At 38.7% G+C, this 27,614-nt stretch overlaps 2 protein-coding genes across 2 annotated transcripts in view; one reads left to right on the forward strand and one right to left on the reverse strand.

The window, feature by feature from the left end:
* Nucleotides 1-475: 475 nt before the first annotated feature.
* Nucleotides 476-2,420, forward strand: foxc1b (forkhead box C1b). Its single transcript, XM_084432071.1, has one exon. It carries the CDS (start codon nucleotides 741-743, stop codon nucleotides 2,043-2,045), a length of 1,305 nt encoding a protein of 434 aa, XP_084288197.1. The 5' UTR covers nucleotides 476-740; the 3' UTR covers nucleotides 2,046-2,420.
* A 4,721-nt stretch (nucleotides 2,421-7,141) lies between these two features.
* Nucleotides 7,142-27,614, reverse strand: part of gmds (GDP-mannose 4,6-dehydratase) — a 65,006-nt gene continuing 44,533 nt past the window's right edge. Inside the window, exons 8-11 of the mRNA XM_084432072.1 lie at nucleotides 19,241-19,359; nucleotides 18,927-19,023; nucleotides 7,689-7,757; nucleotides 7,142-7,597 (exon numbers count right to left, since the gene is read on the reverse strand). Coding sequence (XP_084288198.1) covers nucleotides 7,535-7,597; nucleotides 7,689-7,757; nucleotides 18,927-19,023; nucleotides 19,241-19,359 — 348 coding nt within the window. The 3' untranslated portion in view covers nucleotides 7,142-7,534. The remainder of the gene's footprint in view (nucleotides 7,598-7,688; nucleotides 7,758-18,926; nucleotides 19,024-19,240; nucleotides 19,360-27,614) is intronic.

Below are 27,614 nucleotides of genomic sequence, written 5' to 3' on the forward strand. Positions count from 1 at the left end.
TGACATAAGCTACATGAACGAAAACAGGGAGTCATTCAGGGCTGCAACCCTGTTTAAAAAAAAGAAAGAAAAAAAACAGAAAAAAAAAAGAAAACGAGGCATCTTTGCGAATATTGTAAATCTGTTTAGCCTCGTGTATTTAATAGCCTATTGACCATATAGTTTTATACAAAATATGTCATTTTATAACAGTTCAATGATATAAGCCATTCTATTTATTTCACGTGATAAGAAGCTAAGGATAGGCTATGTGAATTTTCTCGTTTTCTGTCAACGTTTCTACTCTTTCCGTTTGTTTGCGTCTCCCTTATCCTTAACTCAAGGGTAGACTATGCCTATGCCCACAGGGAAAAGGTCTTCGGGTACAGTCTTTCCACAAACAGCTCTCGAGCGCTTATTGGTCGTGAGATGAGTTCTGGGAGGAGCGCTCAGCGCAGCCAAAAGGCAGAATTGGTAATTCGGTGAAAAAGTCCCTGTGAAGTGACGGATGCGGGAAGTTCACAGGTTTTCCCTATTCACTGACTTCTCCTCGTACAACATTTGCTTCTCATTCGCCTGCAGAGCGAAGACCTGAAAATCAGACTGGAAAGAAACTTTGGGTGAAAGTTTTGAGAGACAAGAGACTGAAGGAAAAGGCTGACTTTGGAATGCTTTGGATGTTTTTCTCGAAGTGAATTAAGACGTCTGCCGAGTTACTTTTTTTTTTTTTTTACCTTATTTTTCTCGTTGGAGAGAGGGGTATGATGCAGGCGCGCTACCCCGTGTCTAGCCAAAGCCCTCTAGGCGTAGTGCCTTATATCACCGGAGATCAAGGCTTTTATCGAGCCGCGGCCGGAGGTGGATACACCGGTATGCCTGCGCCTATGAGCATGTACTCTCACGCAGCGCACGAGCAGTACCCCGGTGGCATGGCCCGCGCTTATGGGCCGTACGCCCCTGCACAGCAGCCCAAGGATATGGTGAAACCGCCATATAGCTACATCGCGCTCATCACCATGGCGATCCAGAACTCAGCCGACAAAAAGATCACACTGAATGGAATCTATCAGTTTATCATGGAGCGCTTTCCATTTTACCGGGACAATAAGCAAGGCTGGCAGAACAGCATACGGCATAACCTGTCGCTTAACGAGTGCTTTGTCAAGGTGCCAAGAGATGATAAGAAGCCAGGTAAGGGCAGCTACTGGACTCTAGATCCGGACTCATACAACATGTTTGAAAACGGCAGCTTCTTGCGACGGAGGCGCCGCTTCAAGAAGAAGGACGTGCTGAGGGACAGAGAGGAGCGGGACCAACAGGGCAAGGACAACCTGGGGCAAGCGTGCGAGCAAGAAGCACAGCAACCTGTGAAGCTCCGGGATATAAAGACGGAGAACGGGGCCTGCACGCCCCCGCATGACAGCACTCCACCCCTCAGCACTGTGCCCAAAACGGAGAGTCCAGACAGGAGCGGTGGGAGTGCGTGTAGCGGGAGTCCTCAGTCGCAAACGCCACAGCAGGCCTTTAGTATGGATACAATCATGACAGGACTTCGAGGGTCCCCGCAGCACGCGGCAGAGCTGCCGGCCTCTCGCGCCGCTCTGCCAGGCTCAGTGTCTCTGACCTACTCGCCATCCCCGCAGCCCGCCCATTACAGTCCACCCTGCGGCCAGCCCGCCACTTATCACTGCAACATGCAAGCGACGAGCCTGTACACAGGGGACCGCGGCCACGGGGATGACACTTTACCGGAATACACAAACACAACAAGCGCCTCCTCTATCTCACACCCCCACCAGAGCTCGAGCCAGGAGAGCCAGCACTTGCAGCAGAACCGACTCGCACCCTGGTACCTCAATCAGTCCGGAGAGCTGGGACACCTGAGCGCGAGCTATCCCGGCCAGCAGCAGAACTTTCACGCGGTGCGCGAGATGTTCGAGACGCAGCGGATAGCGCTGAACAGCTCTCCGGTGACCGGAAGCAATAGCTGTCAAATGGCTTTCCCGTCCAGTCAGCCACTCTATCGAGCTCCCGGAGCCTTTGTATACGACTGCAGCAAGTTCTGACCAAAAGTTTTATGAATTTCAAAATTGTTTTAATATATATATTCGTATTATTTCCCATGTGTTTGTAATTTAAGGAAGCCTTTAGGTCAGTGAACTCGGGCTGATATGCGAGTTTGTGTTGGTAAGTAGGATAATTCCGCTGCACATAAACATTCTCTCCCTGCTCGTCCATCAAGAAGGGGATTCAAAGAAAATGTGTTAATTTATTTCATGTATAAGACCAGGTGGACCAACTTTTCAAGGAAATGTATTTATAATCAATTCAGTATAGAAAGGTAACGAGTGTACAACTGAGTTACAGTTTTTTCGTATACTTTTTTGAAAATATCTAAAGTTACTTTTTGTTTAATAAATTGACGTCTTGTTGGAGTTAAACTCTCGAGTGATTTATCGATTTGTAATGCCTGTTGAATCCATTGTTTACTTAAATGACTGTCAAAGCTTGTTATTGAGAGGCCACCAAAAGCACGGAATATTTTTAAAACGTTGTTTCAACGTTTGTCAATTTTCTTCCTAAAATATTTCTTAGTAAGACACTCTTTTGACAGGGGGTGGGGGGGGTCAAAGGTTTAAAAACATCTGGAAATTATTCTGTGTCACTTACGCGTGCAAGGAATCCTTAAATTATTCGTAACATTTTTTTTAAAATGCATTTACTAACACACCAAAATTGTAATAATTATTAGTATTATTATACTCTAGTAAAAAATAACAAATTCAGTACTATAATGTCAAAGTAAACAAAAAGAATAGGCTAATCTAGCACTTTAATTGACAGTCGCTTGTCTCCTTTTCCCTCACAGCGTTCATTTTTATAATTTGATATAAACGTTCTTTATGCCGTTTGTTTCTAAACTAATCATTTCGAGAAAAGGATATGATTTCTTGGATATGAATACGCTAATTTTTTAGCTACTGAGATCAAACTTTCAGTCCTTTTATTTTATGCTGTTTAGTTGAGCGATTTTACTCTGTTCTGTTACAAATGTTCTGTTGGAACACTGGAGTGAAATGCACTTTTGCAATCTTGTCTTCGATAGAAGTTTTCATTTGTAAACACATAATAGATTAAAAAGCTGATAAACAGCAGACGAAAGAATCGCTGTAGGCCAGACACGTTGAGCCAGCCATGTAAAATATGGGCTTGATAAATCAAATGATTAATTCAGCAAAAACCTCCAAACAAACGCTTTCTAACTCGGTCTATGAGTCTGTGCTTTGTTGATATTATCTACATTGCTTTTTTACATATTATAAGTGTAAAACAAATAGGCTAGATACAAATTATTGGCCTATACGTAAATATACGCAAGCCATGCACAGGCCTAATCCTATTGTTGTTAACTCATCCCGACACAATCCAAACAACGGATTACCATTTTATCATATATATATATATATATATATATATATATATATATATATATATATATATATTTTTTTTTAATGTAGCCTATAAGAAATAAGATTGGTGATTTGATGTCCTGCAACAGTGCACGCTTGTATTTATTTGCTGTGGTGTTTTTGTGATTACGGTGTGATTTAATAAGGTTTGTGAATAGGCCTCAAGCCTTAAATCTAGAGAAACAACTGAAGAGAAACAGAGGAAGAGAGATGGAAAATGACAGAAAGAAAAACAGGCTGTGAATAAGCTTTACAGCGTTAAGTATCTGTGCGTATAGCAAGGTCAGCCCGAGGCGATTTGACTTCGTATGAAGGGCTTAAGTGCCAAATGCATTACAGGTGCGCGCGCGGGCAGTGTTAGGGGCTCGTGCCAGTGAAAAGGTGTCTTTGTTGTGATCAGCTGCGTGTTTTAGGCTTGAGTTGCGCGCAAGGGGAATATGATACAGAAGAGAGAGCCTTTTGGTATTAACGTAACATGTTTTAACCAGATGCTGATCTCATAACATGCCTAAAGAAGTGTGATTGTTTGTGTATTTTTAGTCGACGAGTAGCCTATCATGCGTGATATTCTGTGTAATATATAGGCCTATATTACCATTTACTTTACATTTTGCGTCTCTTTAAGTTAAATGCAGGACAATCTGTCCAGTTCATTTTCAATAGTTTTAAGTGCGTTTTTGCGAGGTGCTGCTTATTTATTCTAGCCTACGTTAACAGTTTGTGCTCATAAAAACAGTTTGTTGATTATTATAATAATGATAATAGCATGTAAATAATACAGATTATATTAACATAATTGTAGGTTATATTAACACTATAGGCTACTTCATTGTTTTTTTTATTTAGGCCTTTTTTTATTGTTATTAATATAATTATTAATAACAATAAAAAAAAAAGGCCTAAATAAAAAACAATGAAGTAGCCTATAGTGTAAATGCGCAATCCAAACTTCTTTAATAGGCTACTTCTAGATTTGATATTTGAATTAATAAATCTGTTTATATTCAACACAAATGTAAAACTATAAAAAAGGGTTTGATTAGGCAAACAACAAACTATGAGGCCTGCGCTCAGGGCTAAATTACACACAATGTTGTGAATTCTGTTGTATATAGGCTATGCTTAATGTTACTAACATTCATATAATTAAGTTACAGTAGCTATATTAATTAATTTCTTTCTGATTTATACCTCTTTTTCCTTTTACTAACCTATTTTAGCTAAATAAAATAAACGCCCATGAGCCATATGAGGAAACGCTCTGTGCCTAATTTACAAAAAAACAACAAAAAACAAACGATTTTTTTTCCTCAATACTAATAGGCATGGTAAAAATTCACGCATATTTTACAATAATGCAAAACCTTGTAAACAAAAATATAACAATAATAGAAATCTTGCAGTGCAAGACAATTGTAGGCTACTTAAATGTAAAGGATAACCCTCAAAATGTAAGAACAATATAATCATTTTCAATTAACTTTTCCAATTCAAAATGTCCAATTCCGAATTCCAAATAGAACTGAAGTAAACATAGACTATAGCCTAATGCCGTGGACTGTGAGAAAGGTCGAGAGGATTATCAAGGCAATCTCTGCATGACGATGAAAAATAAACACTAGAAAAATACTTACCTAGTTATTTGAATACTTACCTTGAAAGAGTGGATTTAAACAAAATTATTTTCTTCCGCATGGCAAAAAAAATAAAAATAAAAAAAAATCACAAAGGGAAAAATTGTGAGACGGATGAGAGTGAAAGGTCTTTATCCATGATATCCAAATGTTTGTAATGCTTTAATGACAAAGAGAATAATTTCTGCTTTTCCCAAAATATAATCCAGAAACAAAAACAATACCGGTCAAGGTGTGGGACTAATTATACACAGTTATAGTTATAAAACTAAGCGAGTCCAGAGAAATATGATATATAGGCCTAACAATATAAAATATAAGATAACAATTACACATGATTGACGTATAGGCTAATTATCTTTCCTAGACGAAATGAATTCTATAGATATTAATGGGTTTTAATAATATTTTATTTTTGAACAGCTTCAATTCATGACTTTTGTAAGCAATCGACATTTGTGAGCAAAGCAGCTTTGGCAGAGGATAATTTGAGTTTTCTTTTTTTATTAACTCTCTTTTAATGTGTTGTGATGTTATTGACAGTTTCAGAAAATATAAATACATAAGGCCTACTAATAAATTCAGAGACTTAACAATGTTAAGGTTTTCCACGTCCCTTAAAGTTGTATGATAGCCTACTTTAATCAATTGGTTCAATTGAATTTCACGTTTCCCACTGCTTTTACGGGAACATCAGCTGGGTAGTCAAACAAAATACCAGAAATTTCCCTGCTCAAGCGTAAAAAATAAATTCGCCGGTAGGCCTGTATATAACGTAGTTAGTGGCTGCTCGCGGCCTGTGCACCTGTATGTGGTAGAGCTCGCGACCCTGGCCAGTGGAAAAGTGCTCTTTACGCTCGCGGAACGGCGTGGCGCCGTCTGGTTTCAATCAGGCCCGCTCACACACACTGGTGCGCTGTTGAAGGCGCTTAAATGGCTCTCTACTGGCTCGAGAGAGATGTCGTCTCAAAAACACAAATACACATACATCAACCGCCCCCACAATCGCCTGTCCTGTGGGGGTCTCAAAGACCCCACTTTCTTTAGACGTCGGTATCAAATGACCCTCATTTGGCACTTCGAATAGACTAGAATATCTGTGGCCTCTTGAGTCAGATTTTACCGGGTTTTCTCTCTCCTCGCTTGAGGACACTTCAGCTGACAGAGGTCTCTTCAATCTGTTGTTACTTTGATGAGGACAACCGTGTCACCATTACAAATAAACACGACGGAGGATTTTCGCACACAGTGAAATGTCTTCACTGTCAGGGTTCAGTGGCCCAGCTGTGCCCGACGTCAGAGGTGATTAAACATGAGCTGCTTTACAAGGCCGAGTTACTGCTCCCTAAGCTGCGCGCGGTGGGCCGTGCTCGCGCATCTGGAATGAGGGACCGCGAGGCCTCGTGGACGCCCGTTTCCCTCCGAATACAAGAGAGCGGTTGTGTTCGGCGCGAGGGGCTCGATGACCGCCAGGCAACCCGCGAAAGCTGGCACGAGCCGCTTTCTGACGCATTTCACTATATACAGCATTTAACTTCTGAGGCCAGAGAATGAAAATGAAAAGTTGACCGTTATTCTCAAAATGTTGTTTACTGACTTTAACCATGTAATCTCGAGCTTTCTACTCAGTAAGTCTGCAATATAGCTAGGTCTATAGGCTAGCTTATCTATGCTGTTCTGTTTAATATGGTAAATTATAGGCTACAAAAGGTAATACATCACTGTTATCACGCTACATAAATGTTGGTTGAAATTACAAATTTACCAAACCTTTCAACACGTAGACCAGGCCTCAGGGGATGACTAGCCTACTAACTAAATAAACAGACCAACATAAAAATACCCCCCAAAAAACAAAACAAAACATTTAAACCTATATGTGTTAATCTGTCCCACCTCAAAAAAAAGGTTAATCATTTCCATCTATTCCTAGTGACTTTTAAAATTAAGTTTGAAAGCAAACATATCTATCATAATAACCAGTACCAGAGAAAATATCTTGAAAATCACCTTTGAAAAAAAAAGGTTGAGAACCACAAACAGACTCTTTGAGAATTATTTTGTATTTTTGTTTTAAATAATTTTTAATGTTCCAACCAATGGCTAAAACCGCAACAGAGACATTTAAAAAGCTCTACAAATCCTTTAATCCCTTATTTATATATACATTTTTTTTTTCATGATTATGAATAAAAACAGCTTTATAAAATGGATACAAATCATTTAGATAGAAAAACAAAAAAAATCAACACACATGACCGTATTAAAGAATGAAAAAGGCAACACCGGGGACCCTCAAAACATAGTGAAAGTGAGATCAGAAAGCTGGATCAGGAGTGAAACCGATAGACGGAGGAACAGAAATGCAGTTGAATGCTTCTTCTAGTGTTCGCGCACACAAACACATGACAGCCGCCTCACTGACAAGCATGGAGATGAAGGCGTGTAGAATCAGGCATTCGGGTTGTTCTGCATGAGCTCGACATCCGCGTCCACCATTTCTTTAACAAGCTCCTGTTCAAATACACATACAAACGATTATTTCTCAAATTCGAGAGCGCTGGAAGTGACCCACATTATTATTATTTTTTCCAAAAACGCTCACCTCAAACGTCACGCGTGGTTTCCAGCCCAGTACCTTAAAGGCTTTGGAGCTGTCTCCCTGCAAGAAGTCCTAGAAAAAGACCAAAAGAGTGTAAGATGAGGAAAAAAACAAAGTGAAAAAAAAAGGGGGGTGGTTTAGTCCTCCTTTATAAACTGGACCTCCCAACCTGTACCCCCCCCCACACTCTTCTTCACTCTCACACACCCACATACAGTCGCCAGCACCACACACACAGGTGTCAAGCTCCATGTCTCTGGGGGAAGGTGAGGGCCGAGGCAGGCCATCCATCCAGCACCCCCTCTTTTCCAGCCCTCTCCCAGTGCCAGAGCATGATGGATTATGTGACTCTTGTGGCCTAACCCCTTCTGTTCTCCTGCTGGGATGGCAACACACACACACATTTTGGGGTGCTTCTCAGGGTGGCGGTAAAGGGTTTGAGGGTGTCCTTGCTGCTTATCTGATTACACAAGCAGCAAGAACACGCACACGCACACACACACACACTTTTGTGCCTTGACAAATGGGAGCTCTTGTTCCAAAGCCCATGTTTTAATGTTGAACCCTGAGAAGTTACAGTCACAAACTCATGGTTCCATTTTAGCTCCAATTAAATCATTTAAATGACATAACCATACTTTAAAGTCTAATTAGCAAAATAGCATTCATTCATCAACATATGAAACAGCATGCAACCATCATAATCAAGACATGTATTAATGCGGCATATTAATCATAATTAGTCTTCACTTTTCTGAAAGCTAAATTAACATCAGCTGCTTTTGTCGCCCATCCAAGTCTTCACATGCAAACTACTACGGTACTGTGTCTTGACAACGCAAGTTTACAAAGCATTTGCAAGGAGAGAAAACAAGAACGGTTTTAATTCAGTGAAACCGTGCGCATGTGAATCATTCGTTGTGTGCAATAGCTGTTGCTATTAAATAGAAAGTCAGCAAGTCAAGACATATCAAAGGCACAATTTCACAGTTTAGTTTCAAACACTGGGCGTTTGTGCTTGTTCAAAGAAGTTCTATATATTTATGTGTCAGGGATTATAACAGAAGCCGTACCTGCATATATGGCAAATAAAAATGCAAAAAAGAAATAAATAAAAGTGATAATCATCATCTGGGCGCATTTTTATCGTGTGTGACTGAACACTTAACGTAAAGGAATTCAGGACTAATGGAGAGACAGACCATGACACACATCAAGAAACTTTTGTTAAGTTATGGCATGACTACACATGACATTTGAGATGCATATTTCAGTGACTTTCTGACGGAGTTTTAATGTTTTTGAGACGTGCTTCATGACAAAACAGCGTGCTCGAACTATCTGTTTCACACACAGATTGAGCAACGGTCAACAAGTCAAAGGCCAAATCCACAAAATCAGTATGACCAGTTAGACAAAGCACTCAAAAGTCTGTCAAACTTCTATTGATGATCAATAGATAATTCAAAGAATATTTTGAAAAATGAAACTATCAGATGGCATCCTATTTTCTAAATATATACCATGGCATTAAATTGACTTTACATGCAAATGTATACTTTTATATAAACACACGCTCAATAATTCTATCCAGCAAACATGCATTAAAGTGATCAAAAGTAAAGACTAAAACAATGTCAATTTCAAATAAATTAAGTTCTTTTGGACATTCTATTCTTCAAAGAATCCCACAAAAAATATATATAATAATACTAATACTAATAATATTTATATATATCTATAATATAGATCATTTATATCACAAAATGTTCAATGCACAAATGTTTTCAAAATGAATAATAATAAGAAATGTTTCATAAGCATCAAATCCTCATATTAGAATGATTTCTGAAGGATCATGTGACACTGAAGACAGCAGTAATGGCTGGATAATAACAGGAATAAGTGACACTTTTAATAATCATATTTCACATAATATTATTTACATAATATTTAATATTTATAATGTATTTTTAATCAAATAAACAGTCTTAGTGAGCATGAGACTTCTTTTAAAAACATTAAAATCATACAGACCTTCAATTTTTTAACGGTATTGTACATATATATGTATAAAACAGATATCCGAACGTGTAAAAGAGACAAAAGTCAATGCAGAAAAACCTGAATTAACACAAGGGAGAATGCCTCTATCTCAGATTCTTGCTTCAAGAGTTTAATAAATATTTATCTGATCGTGTAAACCCTCTCCAGCAAAGAGACACTGACCCTAAGTGTCTGACACTTGAAATGCATGCGTGTGTGAGAGACACGAGCAAGATGAATCCAAAAGTACATGGTGAAACCGAACAAGAAATCCACGGCTGTTCGACAGACTTTGCCGTGTGCTGTGAGTGAGTTGTGTTATTTGATGCAGGATGTTTAGGAGGGATCAAAGACTCCAATGATTTCCCTTTTCAAACTACAGCCAATCACAGAGCAGGAAAACTATATTAAATGCAAAGGAACATCTGAATCTAAATAACTTCAGTGTCAATGTGTTAATAGCCAGACTTGAATGACATGATCGCAGCATGAAAGCATCAGTAGGAGTTACATGTACTCAATGGTGTGTTTATTACAGAGGATATGTATGTGCTTACATGTGGTATTGGCAGTGTGTTTGTGTGTTTACAAGCCTCGGAGAGCTGTATCTTCTGGAGCGGAGTCTACATGTTTTGGCAGAGTGACCGCAGCGGAGCTGAGCATACAAGAGTCCAGCCTGCCAGCATGTACATAATTCACCTCGTTCAAATGACCCAGATACTTTTTCATTTTTCATCTCACCTGTTATTATGCCTTCACTATGGGTGGGGAGAGAAAGAGAAGAGCTACGACAACTAAAAAGGCATGACACACACGTACCTCAGTTAAAGGTATAGTTCACCCAGAAATTCATCTGACTTCTGCGGAGCATAAAATAAGATATTTGGACTGTTTTTGGCCATACTATGAAAGTCAATGGGGTCCAAAACAAAATTGGATCGGTATTGACTTAGGAAAAAAAATATATTCTTTTGTGTTCCACAGATGAAAGTAAGTGATAGTTTTGGAACGACATGAGGGTGAGTAACTGATAACGGAATTTTTTTTTTTTTTTTGAGTGAACTATCACTTTAAAACTACTAGAATTATTATCTTGAGCTCCTTCACATTTCCAACTCATGTGTATAATAAAAAAACGTTCTTGTCTGGAGTGATCGAGAGTGAGAGAAGAGGAGGAAAAAGAGGACGAGACAGGAATGGCATGGAGAGAAAGGAAAATGATGATAAATTGAAAGCTCGGGGAGACGAGCTGTGTGAAAGTTAAAGAGCGAGAGAGGAGAAAGCATGAGGGAGAGGGAGTGAGGAATGCGAGGTGTCAGGAGTTCAGCAGTCTGACAGTGTGAGTAAGAGTGCCGAGAGCCAGAGTTAATTACTCAATCAAGATAACGAGCCTGGGACATGCCATTTACAGAGGGCAGCCCACAATTAACCTCCCTTCTCCCACTACACACAGAACACACACACACACACACGAAGAAATTATGACACATGGCACAAACAAACCCAACATTGCTACACAAGTTAACACATTTTCAAAGTTTAAGACACCTGCATAAAAAAAAAAAAAAAAACGTTTCTGAACTACTAAGGCGTGTGATCATTTTTTATTTAATGCTAAATAGTGTATTTATAAGTGTATTTAAATTTTTACTTTCATTAACCTAACTTTTACTTATTTGCAACCGATTCAAACCTACATAAAAAAAAAAAAAAAAAAAAAAATTGGTGTCGGATTTGCTTTGAAACAATTTTCACTCAGAAATTGCTAATTATGAATACAATATAACACTAATTACAAAGAAACAGCAAGTAATACACAGTACTTTCTTATAAAACGTACCACAAAATATTCCAAGTTTGTTGCAAGTTCATCTAAGTCTACAGCATTTGTGGTATAATGTTGATTGTCACAAAAATTAATTTTGACTTATGACCCCTGGCTCTTACAGTAGCCCGTTTTCCATTACAGATTTGGGTACTATACACATGTGATGACCTACCCCAACCCCGCCCCTAAACCTACCCGTCACTGGGGTTACGACCAACCAAGAGCGGTTGTGGTCAGGTGTGGTCCGGTGTGGTCCGGATAACCGTATAGTACCTAGATTTGCACAAAAGTTTTGCAATATTTTCTAAATGTCGATAAAAAACGATTGCGAAATGACGCGTTTACCCATGTTATGCCACTAAAACTCGCGCGATAAGTCATTCCAAAAATAATGGCAACGGATGTTGGTAGGTTTACATATATTTCCATTGGGCATATTTTCAATTCACAAGTTCAATTTGTGCAATTTGAAGGATAATGGAAACGCAGCTAGTGAAAGTGAATGGGGCCGTCTACAAATGCTAACCTCGCTGTTTCAATAGTATACACATACAAGACATACACAATAAGTGTGTTAACATGATTTTAGTGTGGAAAATAAATAAATCACATAACCATTTCTGCGTAAAGTTATAAACAACGACTTTGTTATCATGCCGACATAACTCTTAAAAACCCTAAAATGACTGAAGTCAAAACCCTAAAAATGAAGTTATAAAATTCTAATCATCAAATTTCTCATTTGAAATCCTCCAAAAATAGGCTTTATTCACTGTCAATGCATACGTCTCACGTTACCTTCTTTTGAAAGTAAATGTGGAACAAGCCGATTTTTTGTTGTTGAGGTAATCAACATTACGCCACAAATGCTTTCAATTCTTTAACGTTGCACATTTTAGTTCAGTAATAGACATCTATTGATGTAATATCTTCACTTTCTCTCTCAAAAGGGAGTGTCTTTCACCTCTAAACATAAATATATACATATAAATTCACCTGTTTATTGAAAAGCTATACACTTGGCTTGGTTTTTAAGTGTTATATTCTCAACTTCTCTTTCTTTTTTAAAAGCTCTTTCTCTCTCTTTCCCCTCCGTGGGGCCCAGGGTGGTTCCGCTCAGTCAAAGTCCTTCAGGAAATACCAGAGAGTAGGCCAGGGGAGAACGTACACCCCTCTCTCCCTCTTTATTTTTTTAGTTCTGTTCTCTCTCCCTCTCTTTTTCTCTCTCCCCGATGCATCAACGAGAAGAGAGCGTGAGACAGAGTAGCGCGGTAAAAGAAAACGTCCCGGGGCGGGAAGAAAAAGGACCCCACGTTTTTAAAAAGTGCCATGTAATGTTATGAAAGAGAGTTAAGCTCTGCCGTAAAGCGTGAGGTAAATAAAAGTGGATGTATATACGGTCATCATGAGGAAAGGCTGTACGGTAAGAGCGCGGCTTTATTGCAGGTTTGAGTTCCACCTGGCACCCGGCCAGACTCTTTACAACATCATTCACACTCAACTTTAACAACTCTGACCTATTACACTGCATATCACCGTAAAACTGTCACACGGAGCCAGCCTCTCAACCACAGCAACTATAATACCCAGAAAACCCTAAAGACTGCACTACCCATAAAGCATCACGACAGACATCAGAGGCTAAAACTCCGCTAGAGGTGCCTTCAACGCACACATAAATCTACCAACACAACACACAAAAGCATGCAGATCAGTTGGCCACTGAACTGAAGCCTGAAATAAAATGGATCTTGCATTCAAATTAAAAGCAAAGCTGCAGGTAAGTGATGATGCAGCTGTGTTTTGCATGCTGGTACTATGACGCTCAGCATGGGTCAGATAAGACAGACTCCTGCATTCACAGAGTGAGGGCCTCCATGTGTGTGTGTGTGTGTGCTGCTCACTACAGGATTCTTTTTATCTCGCTCCTGACCTCTGCCACAGAACAGATAAGATCAGCCCATCCTGATCCTTGGAGTGAAAGGTCAAAGCCATCTCTCATTCCAACAGAAACCAAAAAAAATAAGCATGCGCTTACATGTTACAAAAACATACACTATATACACACACATCATAATAATGCACTTGTGCCAATAATAGTCTACCAACTTATGAAATATCATGTAGTTCAATTGAACGCTATAGCATTTACAGAGTGCATTGTCAATACAAGATCTTGACCAAAAATGGATGCACCTCTTGATGGAAATAACAATCACAACATTTATTTCCATCAAGAAGTGCATCAATTTTCTTGAATTGACAATGCAAGAGTCATGCACTCTGTAAAGTCTACTCCAGCACATCCCAAAGACTTTCAACGAATTCAAGGTCTGGACTCAGAGGTGCCGATTCATGTGTGAAAATGATTCTACATGCTCCCTCCCAACCATTCTTTCACAATTTGAGCCTGATGAATCTTGGCTTTGTCATCCTGGAATACGGCCATGATGTGTCTTCTTACATGGTTGTTTAAGAAATGAAAAGCTACACACTCCATCAATTAGGGTTAGAAGAACCGTTGCCAAAAATGCTAGAAATATAATAATCACAGTAACAATGATCCGATCATAGACTCTTAAGCATTTGCCTATTTAAATCCAAACAGTGTGTGTGTGTGTGTATAGTCATAGAGTAAATATGCTAATGTGCATTAAATTAATAGGCCACAAAAGAACAATCATCTCTAAGAGATATGTGTGCACTGTGTCTTTGAGTTGCCAGAGGAAACATGTTGACTTACGTACTAATCTCTGATAATCCACATTATTCCATCATTATGTTGGGGCAATTCCTCAGGGTCGTCAAGTCTGGAAGTTGATTTGATGAAATACACACTGCTGGTGAACTGCAGCCTGTGCAGCTTGTGTTTTGTCTATCATCAGCATGCACGCTCACACTTACACTTATTTACTGTTCATTACATTTATATTCTTGGCAGACACATCCTAAAAGCATTCATATGCGTTCACACACAACTTAATACTTATTTTCAATAATCCTCATAGTATATGCCACCCCATAACCCCATGTTCATTGAGACGTTCTCAAATCTTGTAAAAAGTTTCAATTTTCTGAAAACCAATTTTCAGCTGAAATTACATCATATAACAAGGTGACCACAGCACGATTCACAACCCCCCCACAAATATTGTGTCATTTTGAGATGTGCACACAAGTTCAGCAGGGTGTTCATAAATGAGTCAGTGAGTGAGTAAACGGAGCAACTCGCTGTCTGTGGAGTTTGTTGCATAAATCAAAGCTTTTTACTTTTTAATTATGCCCTCTCTCGTGCTCCTTTCTCTCTCTCTTTCAAAATGAAAAATGAAAAGAAAAAACCATGAGGGTTTCCTGGGGACTGTCTGGAAAAGAAAAAGCAAAAAAAAAAAAAAGCCTTTGGCTAACTTTGGTCCTCCTTCCCCAAAGTGCCTCATAAAAATGGTTTAAATCAGCATCCGAAAGAATGAAATGGATGTGCAAAATCATATTCACTGAAAGGCAGAGCTGGGACCGCAGGGTTCACGCAGCGGTCTTCAGCGGCCGTCTGGGGGACACATTCATCAGTTCAAGCTTTCACTATTAAACCCCCTCAATCAGCTAAAAGACAGACCGCTCGGTTTTGAAGTGTTCGTTATTGCACCCAATCCGCCTCGTCCTTGTGTATGTGCAAGAGGGACAATAAAAGCGAGCGAGAGAGAAATAAAAGACTGGCCACTATTTTCTTTACACTGCTCTCCTGCTGTAAATCGTAAAAAGTTACCGAAATTCGCTTCAATATTTCAAGCTTCATTTAAATCGGGGTATTTCAGGCCTTAAAGCAAGTTAGCATATTATTTCAACGCGCGCGCGCGCACACAGTGTCTTTGTTTGAGCGAGTAGATGGCGTGTGATGGACAGACAAGGCCAAGCGCATTACCTGTTTTTCTCATTGTGGAGCTAAAACTACGCATACCTCCTTAAGGAATGTGAGCGAGTGTGTGTTGACTGAAAGAACACATCCAGTAAAAGCGAGATGCATTTGCAGCAAAGCCACGGATGAAATCCTGCCCTACGCACACGCTTCCACGCAGATACGCTCGTTATGAGATCTCTAAAGGTTATGCAAATAAAGATGGCCGATTTGGGTTTCATCATTCGCTCGCAATTTACGCACTTCTAACCACAAGTTACGTCTGACATGATAGCCATCACTCAGAGGCTTCATATGTTGATCTTGGGGAATGATAATAATGCATAGAGCCATTCATCTAACAGCAGTTTTGGGTGTGACAGTTATTTTTAGCTCTAACGTGGGATCTTTCAGCCAGAAGATTTTTATCTGTCAGTAATTATGTTTTCATAAATCATGCAGGTGTACTATAAATGAAAACAGATTAGGATGGCTCAAAAACAGCAGTTTGAGTGACGATTGAAGAGGGTCTCTTTGGAAAAACATGTAGTGTATTCAACTCACTGCTTCCCTATTAATAGGTGTGTGTATTTCATTCAGTTACTCCCTTCAGGGGAAGCAAGTGTGCTGGCAAAGAGGACCAAGTAAAAATTACAGTTAAAAATTAAAGGTCCTTTTTCTATTCAGCTGGAATAAGTTATTTGATTAATCATAGGCTTAATTCAACAGGTTTGAAACATGTACACATGTAGCCTGTGGACAACGTATTTGTAAATGTATCGCAAACACACACACGCTCTCTCATTCATTCTCAGAAGTGACCTGCACCCAGCACTGACGCTTCTGCCTCCAGAGGAAATGCAGTGATTTACTTCCTATCACAGAGGTTAAAGGTCACATTCCCATTTCACCTCTGTGTTGATGGATGACCTGTTCAGCTTGTGTCTTTAAGTATCTTGTACTGATATTATATAACACTGTCCAATGATTGTCCTTGAAACAGATTTCCTTCTTTCTGCACCAGCTCCTCTTAATCCTCTGATGTCACTCATCTTCAGACTGCATACACTCACTCACACATCGTTTGGTCTCACCTTCACATGATTCTTTCTTCTGACTGAAAGAGCTTTTTGGAAACACCCCCGCTGACCCATACGAAGCAAGCACGTGTCTTAGAGAAAACCTCTGATCTGTCAACAATCTTTTAGTACGTATGTTTTCTTTAAAAATGTGGTGCCCTTTCTCATTCCTAAATGACCACCCACCACACACATTCACAAACTGACATCTACATGTCTTATGCATGTCAGAGTAAGGATGGGCATTTTGATCATTTTGTCTACTTGAATACTTGAAAGGAACTTACATTTTCATTGTCTACAGTTGTAATCGACACCTGAATTATTGTAATTATTGGCAAAATGTACAGACTTTCAGCTGTTTGCAAAATAGTAACTGAAATAGCTCAACAACAAATGTTTCAAGTGGTTTCCCCAAATTCAACTGAAAATGCAACTGTTAATGACTTCTGCAGTCTCAAAATTATTCAACCCCCTGAACAGAATCCCTCACAGCAGCACAAATCTGCAAAACAGGTGTTGTCTCAAGCACACCTGATGCAACTTATCAAGGGCTTCATTAGTTGCACAAGGTGTGCTTGAGCTAGAACACATGAAATATCTGAGCTGGCTAGGTTTGTTGAGTGTCACGTTTGACTGCGTGTTTGAAATATGGCTCAGTCAAAAGAATGGTCCAAAAAGTTAAGAGAAGATATCATCGCCCTTCACAAACAAGGAACGGGATTCAAGAAGATAGCGAAGGCACTAAATGCTCCAAGAAGACATTGTTGGAAGCACAGTTCAGAGTTCAAAGTTAAAGGAACAGTGGTTACACTACCTGGACGGGGCAGAAAAAGGAAGATATCAATGGCTTCAACCAGATTTCTGAGAAGGCAGTTCCAGAAAAACCCTTGAGTGACTGCAAAAGACCTACAAGCAAGACTTGGTGGCAACATGCACTGAGGTTTCAGTCTGCACAGTAAGACTAAACGCAGATGGTTTCCATGCCGAAACTCGTGCACCACTACTGACCCAAAAGCACAAGAAAAGTCGGCTCCAATTTGCTCAAAATCATATAAATAAGCCACAGAAGTTTTGGGATTCAGTTCTGTGGAGCAATAAAACAAAACTGGAACTTTTCGGCCCTATGGATCAGAGAAGAAGAATGAAGCATATCCTGAAAAGAACACTCGGTCTACAGTTAAGCATTGTGGTGCTCGGTGATGCTCTAGAGCTGCTTTGCATCCTCTGGCACTGGAAACCTGCAGCGTGTGGAAGGCAAAATGGATTCATTGAAGTATCAGGAAATCCTAGGAGAAAATGTCATGCCGTCAGTGAGGAAGCTGAAGCTTGGACACCATTGGACCTTCCAACAGGACAATGATCCTCAAATTCCACCAAGGTTTGGTTGCAGAAGAAGTTCTGGAAGATTCTACAGTGACGATCACAGTCACCTGACTCGAACCCCATATAGAAAATCTCTGGTGGGATTTGAAGAAAGCGGTTGCAGCACGCAAACCCAAGAATATTACTGAACTGCAGGCCATTGCTCATTAGGAATGGGCTAAGATTCCTCAGAATCGCTGGCAGAAGCTGGTGTCTGGTTATACATCTCATTTACAGGAGGTCATGACAGCAAAAAGGTGTTCTACCAAGCACTGAAGATGCTTGCCATGAAGGGGTTGAATAATTTTGAGATGCAGAAGTCATTTAAAGTGTTGAGCTACTGCTGATTAAATCGAGTGCAAGTCACCATGAACAATACTGACACAAACTGCTGCCTACAGATGCCACACAATAAGCAATAAGATCCCCTTTTGATACATTATTGTGTAGTTAATATATGTCAATCAGTATGAAATGTTTTGAAGTTGAAATAGTTTCACAATTATTTTCATGATCAATCATTACTGTTACTTCCAGGTACTCAAGCCCATGCCAGAGTAGAGCCTCCTTTGCGGTCAGAATATCAGTGTGTTATATTGGAAACATATCTCACTACACATCTAGAAGTCAACACCTGTTGTATATTATAAAATATCAAACACATAATAAATCTCTTCTAATGGCACATTGGATGCTCTTAAGGCTGGAATACAACAGATTTTAAAACACTAGGCATCATACATTAAATGACTGAGGGTCACACACTCCCAAGACTTTAAGGTGATTCCAAACACAACAAACTCATGCATGCTCTAACAGAAAGGAATCATAGTGTGAAGCTAAAAAAGTGGAGCCTGTGCATATCATAGACTAAGTGATTTTCTGTCAAATATGTCAACTCAAATCAGCAGGCTGGCTCTGATTTTCGGCAACTAGTCTGTACAATCAGATTCGGGGCATAAATCTTAGCGAAAGTAGTGTAGTGTATTCCAGCCTTTGTCTACGCATGAAGAAACAGTCTTGAAGCAACTCACCACTTCAGTTGGCCGGTAGTACTTCGAATCAACCTTCACATGAATGACTCCTGTCTCCTGACAGCGGCCCACTTCATTCTCCTCCTTCCCCTCCCACCTGAGTGCGTGAACAAAAGCTTTGAACACATTCCATCATCTTATTTGTTTCCCAATTCAGCTGTTAGCATATGTGTTACATATTTACAATATTTATGGTGTGTTTGCATGTTGTTTTGTGGTCTTGTACAGCCAGTCTGCGAATCAACACCAGATGTGCCAGATTAACCAGATGGGCTTAATCTGAGATTGATGTGTGTGTGTATGCGTGCTCTTACACAATAGTTTTGCCCACGCGTTTGAAGGCCTTCTCCACAAACTCCCGCACGCTGTGCACTTCCCCTGTCGCTATGACAAAATCGATAGGCTCCTCCTGCTGCAGCATCAGCCACATCGCCTAGAAGACAAACAAACACAGAGATCAATATCATTATTATAAAGCATTTTCCATTTGAGATGATGCATGCCGCAATGCTGACCTTCTAAACATGGTAATTTTGGTGGGTAAATATATTCACAAATGTAAATGGAAGAAATGTAAGCTTCACTTTATTTCTTCATGATTTTGTGAACATTTTTCAAATAGTTTTAAAGATGGAAAGCTTATGGCCCTCTGTGAAATTATTTATTGTTTTAATACTTTCCTGATTTGCAACTTGGTTAAAGTCCATAAAATCCATTCCATTCTTTTTTTTTGTATGTCAATAAGTGTACCTTACGAAGTTGGTATGTTCCCTGTCTGACCTTGTAAATGTGCAAAACGTGTAATACAATGTGACTGAAGACATCATATCAAGATCCAAATTATATAATGACTTCATAGGACTAACAGTATCAAAACAGTTTTATTTTCTCAGGTTCATATTTGGGATCAAGTATCAAGACTCCCCCACATACACACGACACACACTAAACGCAGACACATCTGCTCCCAGTAGGATGTGCTTTTATGTGGTTACGATCTTACACACACCAACACACACGGCCATCGCATCCTGACGTCAACACTAGGCCTCATGGGATGTCAATTGTGGGAATAAAGCACAGAGTTCCCAAGTCCATACAACCACTACACAAATGCACAGACTAAATCTAAATGGTGATCTAGATGAAAGAGGCAGTGCTTTTTAGAGAAATAAATGGTGAGATACTTAAAACAAGATCGCTTGCCAAGAGGTCAATGGGTAAGACTCTTCCGTCTTCTTTCTCTGGCTTTAGCTCCCTCTCTAACTCATACACATTTTCTGACTGCAGGGCTTCAGCATTCAGCCAGTTGGCCAGAGAATCGCACAGTTCCCTTGACAGGACTGCGCTCTTTTCTTCCCCTCAGCTTGATGGAGGGATAAAGACCCCATCAGCACGTTTTATACGTTGCAGTGGGAGCACAGCACTTGGCCGCCCAACTCATTCATATTTCACTCCTGCAGCACTCACTTAAAAAAAAACTCTCAAATGAGATAGACAGACAGACAGAAAGAGAAAACAATAAAAAGAGACACACTGAGGGAACTGATACGGCTTTGATACGGCACAAAGCCTAAGCAGTCAAACTGCATTTTGAATGTCTATAGGTTCATTAAAAATGACTGTTCTACATCACACACCACTAAACACCCACTGCGTTCAGAGCTGCTGTTTGATTTGGTCTAGTCTGAAATGTAGAAATTCCCTAAACACGCACATGCCGAGAATCCGAAATTTGCCACAATTGAGAACATTTACCAGCCATAATTTAACAACCAATAGTTTTTTTTACATTATTTTATTAAAAGCTATACATAAAAAAAACCATCACACACCTGAATGGTTACAGGCAAGTGCATTGGACACATTTCAACATGCTTAATGTTGCACTATTTTTTTATTTATATATTTTTTTTAAACATACTTGTGGCAAACATCTCAAGTCACTGTCACAGCTCTCAGTGTTTGTCACAAAAACATGACAACAACACAATGCAATGTTGTTCCTCATATTTTTGTTAACGAATATTCTACATACGTGCTGTCACAAAGTTCTGGAGAAGATAAACGTCTGACAGTACATTTTGCCCTGAGGCGAAATTTGTTAGTTGTGACAGATGTTTTCTTTAGAAGAGGCATGTCACTGACATCAAGAGGGGGTCAGACTTCTTACAGCTTGACATAAATCATATAATGTTGCAATTCCTAGTAAAATTACCAGAAAATTGGCAAGTAATTTTATGTACACAAAGGTTTAATGGCAGTTGGTGATCTGTGAGAAGTATAACCACACATACACACATAAAATATTTAATAATTACCATGATGGCACACTGAGGCTAGTTTGTTAAAAAATGTAATTTAAAAACCAAACCAGCTTCTAAATGATGAAACCTACAGGTAACAGAGGTGAACGTGTGTGTGTGCATGTGTGTGAGAGAAAACCAGAGACACAAACATAGCATGAAACAGAGAGGTCAAGCGAAGGGAGGAAATGGCCTGCACAATTCTCTGATCTTATTTTAGTCATAACAAACAGCATTCTCTCTTTTCTTTATCACAAACGCACACACTGATCGCCAAGCGAAGCACTGGAACGGATTCATTGTTGTAATCTTCTCCGCCGTGTTAGGTTTGCTTTTACAGCCATTATTATTTGGCAACTTTTTGGATTTGTCAGCAAAGACTTTCGGGAAATGTGAGATGGTTTAGCGCCGCTGTAAATGTATCCAACAGGAAAAAGATTCTGAACCGAAACCCGGCTCGTGCTGTATCTGTCTTAACATCCCTTGCTTTCCGTCCTCTTCTCTCCATTCCTCCCTCACACCTCTCTCCAAGGATCATTAGCGCTGTGAGAGACAGCTGAGAGGCCAGCAGCACAACTCCCTTCCCCTTCCTTCCTGTTCACACACACTCTCTCCTGCCGTTCTGGGAGGAGTTTGGACACACCGAGGCTCTCTGGGTATTTCAGCGGCAAATGTGCAAACTTTGTGTGCAAAAAAGAAAAGGATGCTTTCATTATTTGTCTACATGGTTTAGCGCCTCGTTGTATATTGTGCCTTTGTCTCAAAATATCATATTCCTAGGTCTCTAAGGTCTTCAGATAACTTGTTTTTGTTGGTTCCTCGATGATCGTGCCTTCTCTGTCGTGGCCCACGCATGTTAGATTCTCTCCAACTACTGATGCTTTAAATATCATTTTAAAGGAACAGTTTACCCAACAATTAAAATATTGTTAGTATTTACTCATTGTATTAATGAAACAAAAACTGATTTGATTGATTCGCTTGATCTCAATGTATTTGGTGAATATAAATAACTTGCTTTATAAATGAACGTGACTTGACCTGGCAAGAAAAAGTCTACCTAAAAGTAATAGGTCACCCCAAATTAAAAATTATTTACTAATCATTAATTATTCACTATTTACTTCTCCTGTCGTTCCAAACCTGTATTTAAATTTTTTTTCTTGTGGAAGACAATAAAAGATACTTTGAAGAATGGTTAAACCGTTTCTGCCCATATGCTAAAAGTCCAAATTTATTGTATGGAGAAAAACAACAGACTTTTAATATATAATATATATATATATTTTTTTTTTACGCAAGGAGGAAGGTCATACAGGTTCGGACAGCTTTGCTCAATCCAAGGTTAAGTCCCTAAAAATTGCCATCTGATCCAGGACCTGTGCATAGATCTGTAAACACACACATACTGTACATCTGTTTAACTGATTACTTTAAAGGGTCACAGAGGTAGAGCAGAATGTGAGGTTCAAGGACAGTTTCCTTCTCCAGTGGATCAGGACGAGACTGAGCTTTCCAAAAATGACACGTACGGCAGTTTGCGTCAGTGTTCCTTCTGCCGTCCGTCCATGCAAGCAAACAAACTTGGAAGAGAGGGTGGCGAGTTTAAAAAAAGGTGAAAGAGAAAACAAAGGATTAACTGTGATGACATCCTCTTCTCGGCTTCAATACCTCTTTTGTTTTTGTGCATCTGGGCGTGTGCGACTATATTCCCCCGCAGGCAATTTAGAATGAAGTATCTTGAAATATTCAAATCATCTTAAGGTCTGGAATGGTAAAATTATGACAGATTATGCAATCGATGGTCATGTGACTATGCGTCCAATCATATTTTTCAAACAAATTTACATTAACTGGGCAGAATTTTTTTTAAGGGGAAATGTGATCAACATTTATCCATGTATACCAGTCAAAAGTCTGGACACACCTACTCATTATTTAATATATACGGTAACTCTTTTTCCACATTTTAGAATAACAGTAAAGTTATTGAAACTATGAAATAGAACAAATCAAAAGTATGGGAATTATGTAGTGGTAAAATAAATGATAATGTTAATCTCCTTCAAAGTAGCCATCTGCTGTCTAGATCGTATTTCAGTACACTTTAAATGTCATGCAAAAATGTGACCCTGCCTGGACCACAAAACCAGTCACATGGGTCAATTTTATGAAATTGAGATTTATACATCACCCGAAAGCTGAAAAAATAAGCTTTTCATTGATTTATGGTTTGTTAGGAAAGGACAATATTTGGCCGAGATGCAATTATTTGAAAATCTGGAATATGAGGGTGCCAAAAAATCAAAAATTGTCCATTTATATTCGTGATTGTGCTGCATTCACCCACAAAAATATATTTTTTTAATATATTTACAGTAGGAAATTTACAAAATATCTTCATGGAACATGACCTTTACTTAATATCCTAATGATTTTTGACATAAAAGATAATTTTGACCCATACAATGTATTGTTGGCTATTGCCACACATATACCCGTGCGACTTGTGACTGGTTTTGTGATCCAGGGTCACAAATGTGTTGTTTTGTAAAGAAATTCATAGGCATAATTTATATTTAGAACTAAGCCTTTAGATCAAATAATTAAGATCATGAGAAACAAATGTAGTCCAAAACTGCAGAGAAGTATGTCCAAACTTTTGACTGGTATGTACAATTTACACATACCCTTAATATATTCAAAACTGTACAAAAATGACAAAATATTTAAAGTAAGAAGTTAAAAGTAAAAAGGTAAATAAAAAGTTTATTTACAAAACAAAAGTAAAGTAAAAAGTGTAGTACAAACTGATAAAAAAAAAAAAAAAGTAAAATATGACCTAAAAAGTTTTTAAATTTAAACATTATTAACTTGTTAAATTATTAATAAAACTCAAATTAAAACATCTTAAAAAAGAAAAGATAATTCCTCTCATTAACGATATAACCTTTTGCCTGTGAACATTAGTTCTTACTTTGTAACTCTGCAATAAACAAACCTACAGTTCTCTTCGCAACACTGAATCCAATTCAACCAAACAATGCATTTACAATAGCAACAAAAAAAAGAAAGAAAGAAAGAAAGGAAAAAAGAAAGAGAAAAAAAAGGACCCACACATTTCAGCTCACTTTATGGCATGTAAAGAATTTCTCTTTCAGGTCTTTCAGGTAGATCTTGCACATAATAATACAACTATTCATAACTATCCACTGGGAAGGACACACACACACACACACACACACACACACACACACACACACTGAAACTGACTCTATAGCTCCAGGAGTCATTGGTTTAAAAGGGTGCCTGTTTTTAAAAGCCTATTTTTATTTTTGGAGCTGCTGAAAGTTTAAATACTCCCCTCTACCCACCACAACACACACATAGACACAGTCTTTTTTTGTGTGGAGCACAGAAGTACTCTGTTTAATGCAGGTGGTTTGAATTAGGCAGAGACAGGCTGTCATATGGTGACACTTGCTCACACACACATACACTGAACGAGAAAGAGAGAGAGTGTGAAAGAGTAGACAAAGAGAGAAAGTTAGCACTGACCACTAAATGACTGAGTGAGAGAGACGATGAGAGTTTTTGACTGCGGATCACCTGGTTACCTCATTAATGTTCCTTTAAATGGATTTTTACACACAGCTCACATTACTTGTGCTGGCCAATACAACATGCACAAAACTGCAAAGTTCCAGTCAGATCATCTGAGCTGATGCATTAGTGGATCTGTTCAATGGTCCATATATTGTCCTCCTTCAACCCAATTTTCATTCATTTAAATAATAAAATTGGAGAATAAAGCAGTTTCCATCCCTTTTGTTCAAGAGAACAAAATTTCCACAATATCTAGGGGGGAAAAAGCTGTCGCCATTGGAAAAGCCACATGACAGATTGAAGCAAAGTCACATGGCATATTTAATGTCAATCTAGGTTTTTATTTAGCAAATGTTTTCCATTGTAATTTATAAGTATGTCTTATTGAAACTGATCATTTTTATTTGCATCTTGATGTTTCCATTCAGGATGTTTTATGCAATGCCCCAAAATTTAGATGATAATACATGAATGGAAAGCTGGCTAACAAGGCTTAAAAAGGCACTAAAAACAAGCCACTAAAAAACTTTTTGGTTAATAATTACTTTTATATTAAACATTTTTATCGATTTCATTTCATATTTGACATCCTTTCAAATACCTGCTCACTTTTTAATGAATGAATTCAATTGTATTTTATTATATTTAGCATTTTTATTTTATTTTTTACATTTTTATAAATTATTATATAATATAAATACTTTTTTTTCTTTTTCTAAATTATATTTTGTTTAACATCTTTTCAAATACCTGCTAAAGCACATCCTGAGATGCACTTTGGAAATCACTGTCCTATAAGTTTGAGTGGTACCTTTCTCACAACCACCGAGGCTGAAGAGCCAGACTGTAGATCGACATATCGATCATGAAATTGACTGACCAGAAGAGACAGGAAAAAACTATAATTTAATCTGACGGAAGATAAAAAAAAAAAAACGGTTACAGATGCAGTTTATTGACTGGAACTCATATGCATTGAGACAGTGAAATGTGTGTTTGTGTGTGTGTGTGTGTTTGTGAGAAAGAGAAAGAGAGAGCAGTCAAGATGGTTATCAGGGCCGTTTAGCCCCTCGTTGAGAGCAGATTGGTTACAAATTGGAAAATGAGGAACAGGTGTGTGAGCAGGGACACACACTCCCATACACATCCATTAGCAGTGCACAACTTCTGCGACCGCAGAAATTCTGCAAGCGGGAAAACAGAAGAGTTCTATAAATGTTCGCAATAAACACAGATGAGACGGCACGCACGCACACACACACTCACTCACACACACACACACACACACACACACACACGTCCTCTCTCTGTTCTTCTGCTGTCTGTTTCACAGGTGGCTTCATTTTGTGTGGTCATATAAAAGTGAAAGGTCAAGCTGTAACACTGTCGGGAATTTTCTCACACATTAAGACGCTTTTAATTGTATTTGTGAGTGTGAGACAGATTGAATGAACATTTATGTGGCCAAGACCTCTGCCCAATGAACAACGCGTGTGTGAGAATGTGTGTGAGACAGAGCGATGACAGTTGTATTTGTGGAGGCATGCTGTGCTGGCGAATCTTACCGCTGATGCTTTCCCCAGGTGAGTTTTTACTGCCTGGAGTACAATGAACAAAGAGAGGTGTGTGTGTGTGTGTGAGTCAGTCTGTCATTTCCCTGCCTGTCTTAGCACTGTCACAAAGACAGACAGACCGACAGAAAGAAAGGAGGATCTGCCTTCTCTTGGTCAGAGGTGCAAAAATATCAGTCCTGTAGCGGAGAGGTCTCGGCAAATGCTGAATAAAAAAAGTGGCGAGCAAAAGATCTGATATGAGATTGATATGAACCATGAAAATATATCAGAACAGAAAATCTCAGAATTTGGGATAGGTCAGGAGGGTTAACTAATCATCCACCAACCAACAAGTCAATTAATGAGGAAGACTAGACTAGAATTTAACTTTAAAAAAAATATTTGCTGCTTTAAATGGGAATTTAGACACGTCTTCTCAGAGAAAAGTTTGAGCAACATATAAAAACTCTTAAAAACAGTTGCTTCGCTAAATTCACATTTTAATTCAAACTAGCCACAGTTTACCATAGCAATATCAAATTTCAGGACAATTACTGTCAGATTAAATTAAGTTTTTTGCACATATCTAGTCAGAATAACTTTTTATATGATTCCTATATGTATGATGCATTACAAAAGGTACTTTTTATAAGTTTTCCTAAATGTATTTACTTATTCATACACTTACATAGGCTAAACTAGTGCATTATAAAATGTGACTAAAGATCAAATTTGGTTTTGATCATGTAATGCATTAAATTCACGACGGTTACAATTATGTACAACCACAGATATTACGAATGCATCATAACACATGAGATATTATCATGATACATTATACTTCATAGAAAGAGTCACCGAATTTTGCTATGCTAAAATGGTTCATCTGAAGATTGGACGATATGGAAGAGAAATTAAAATCTATCATAGACACAACTTTCACTGAAGTGAAAAAAGCAAACAACAATACAATGAGGAAAGATAGTAATGCATCTTCTATGTGCACATTTTGCTAAAATGTTGGTCATTTTTGCCTTAAAAGATGAAACCACCTCCTATCCAGTGCTATCAGTCAAGCTAGATCCAGTCCAACCAATCTGATGATACTCCAGAAGACGAAATTTAAACTAAATATTAGCCTTATAACTGTGCGGGTGCTTAGTTTGTATAATAAATCAGTGAATTTGCAAGCTGGTACGCGTCTATATCAGGTGAAATGAATG

The sequence above is a fragment of the Rutilus rutilus genome, assembly GCF_951802725.1.
Source record: "Rutilus rutilus genome assembly, chromosome: 15".
Lineage (NCBI taxonomy): Eukaryota > Metazoa > Chordata > Actinopteri > Cypriniformes > Leuciscidae > Rutilus > Rutilus rutilus.

Excerpts from the sequence above, each read along its gene's own strand:
- foxc1b (XM_084432071.1), top strand. The coding sequence starts at position 741 with ATGATGCAGGCGCGCTACCCCGTGTCTAGCCAAAGCCCTCTAGGCGTA.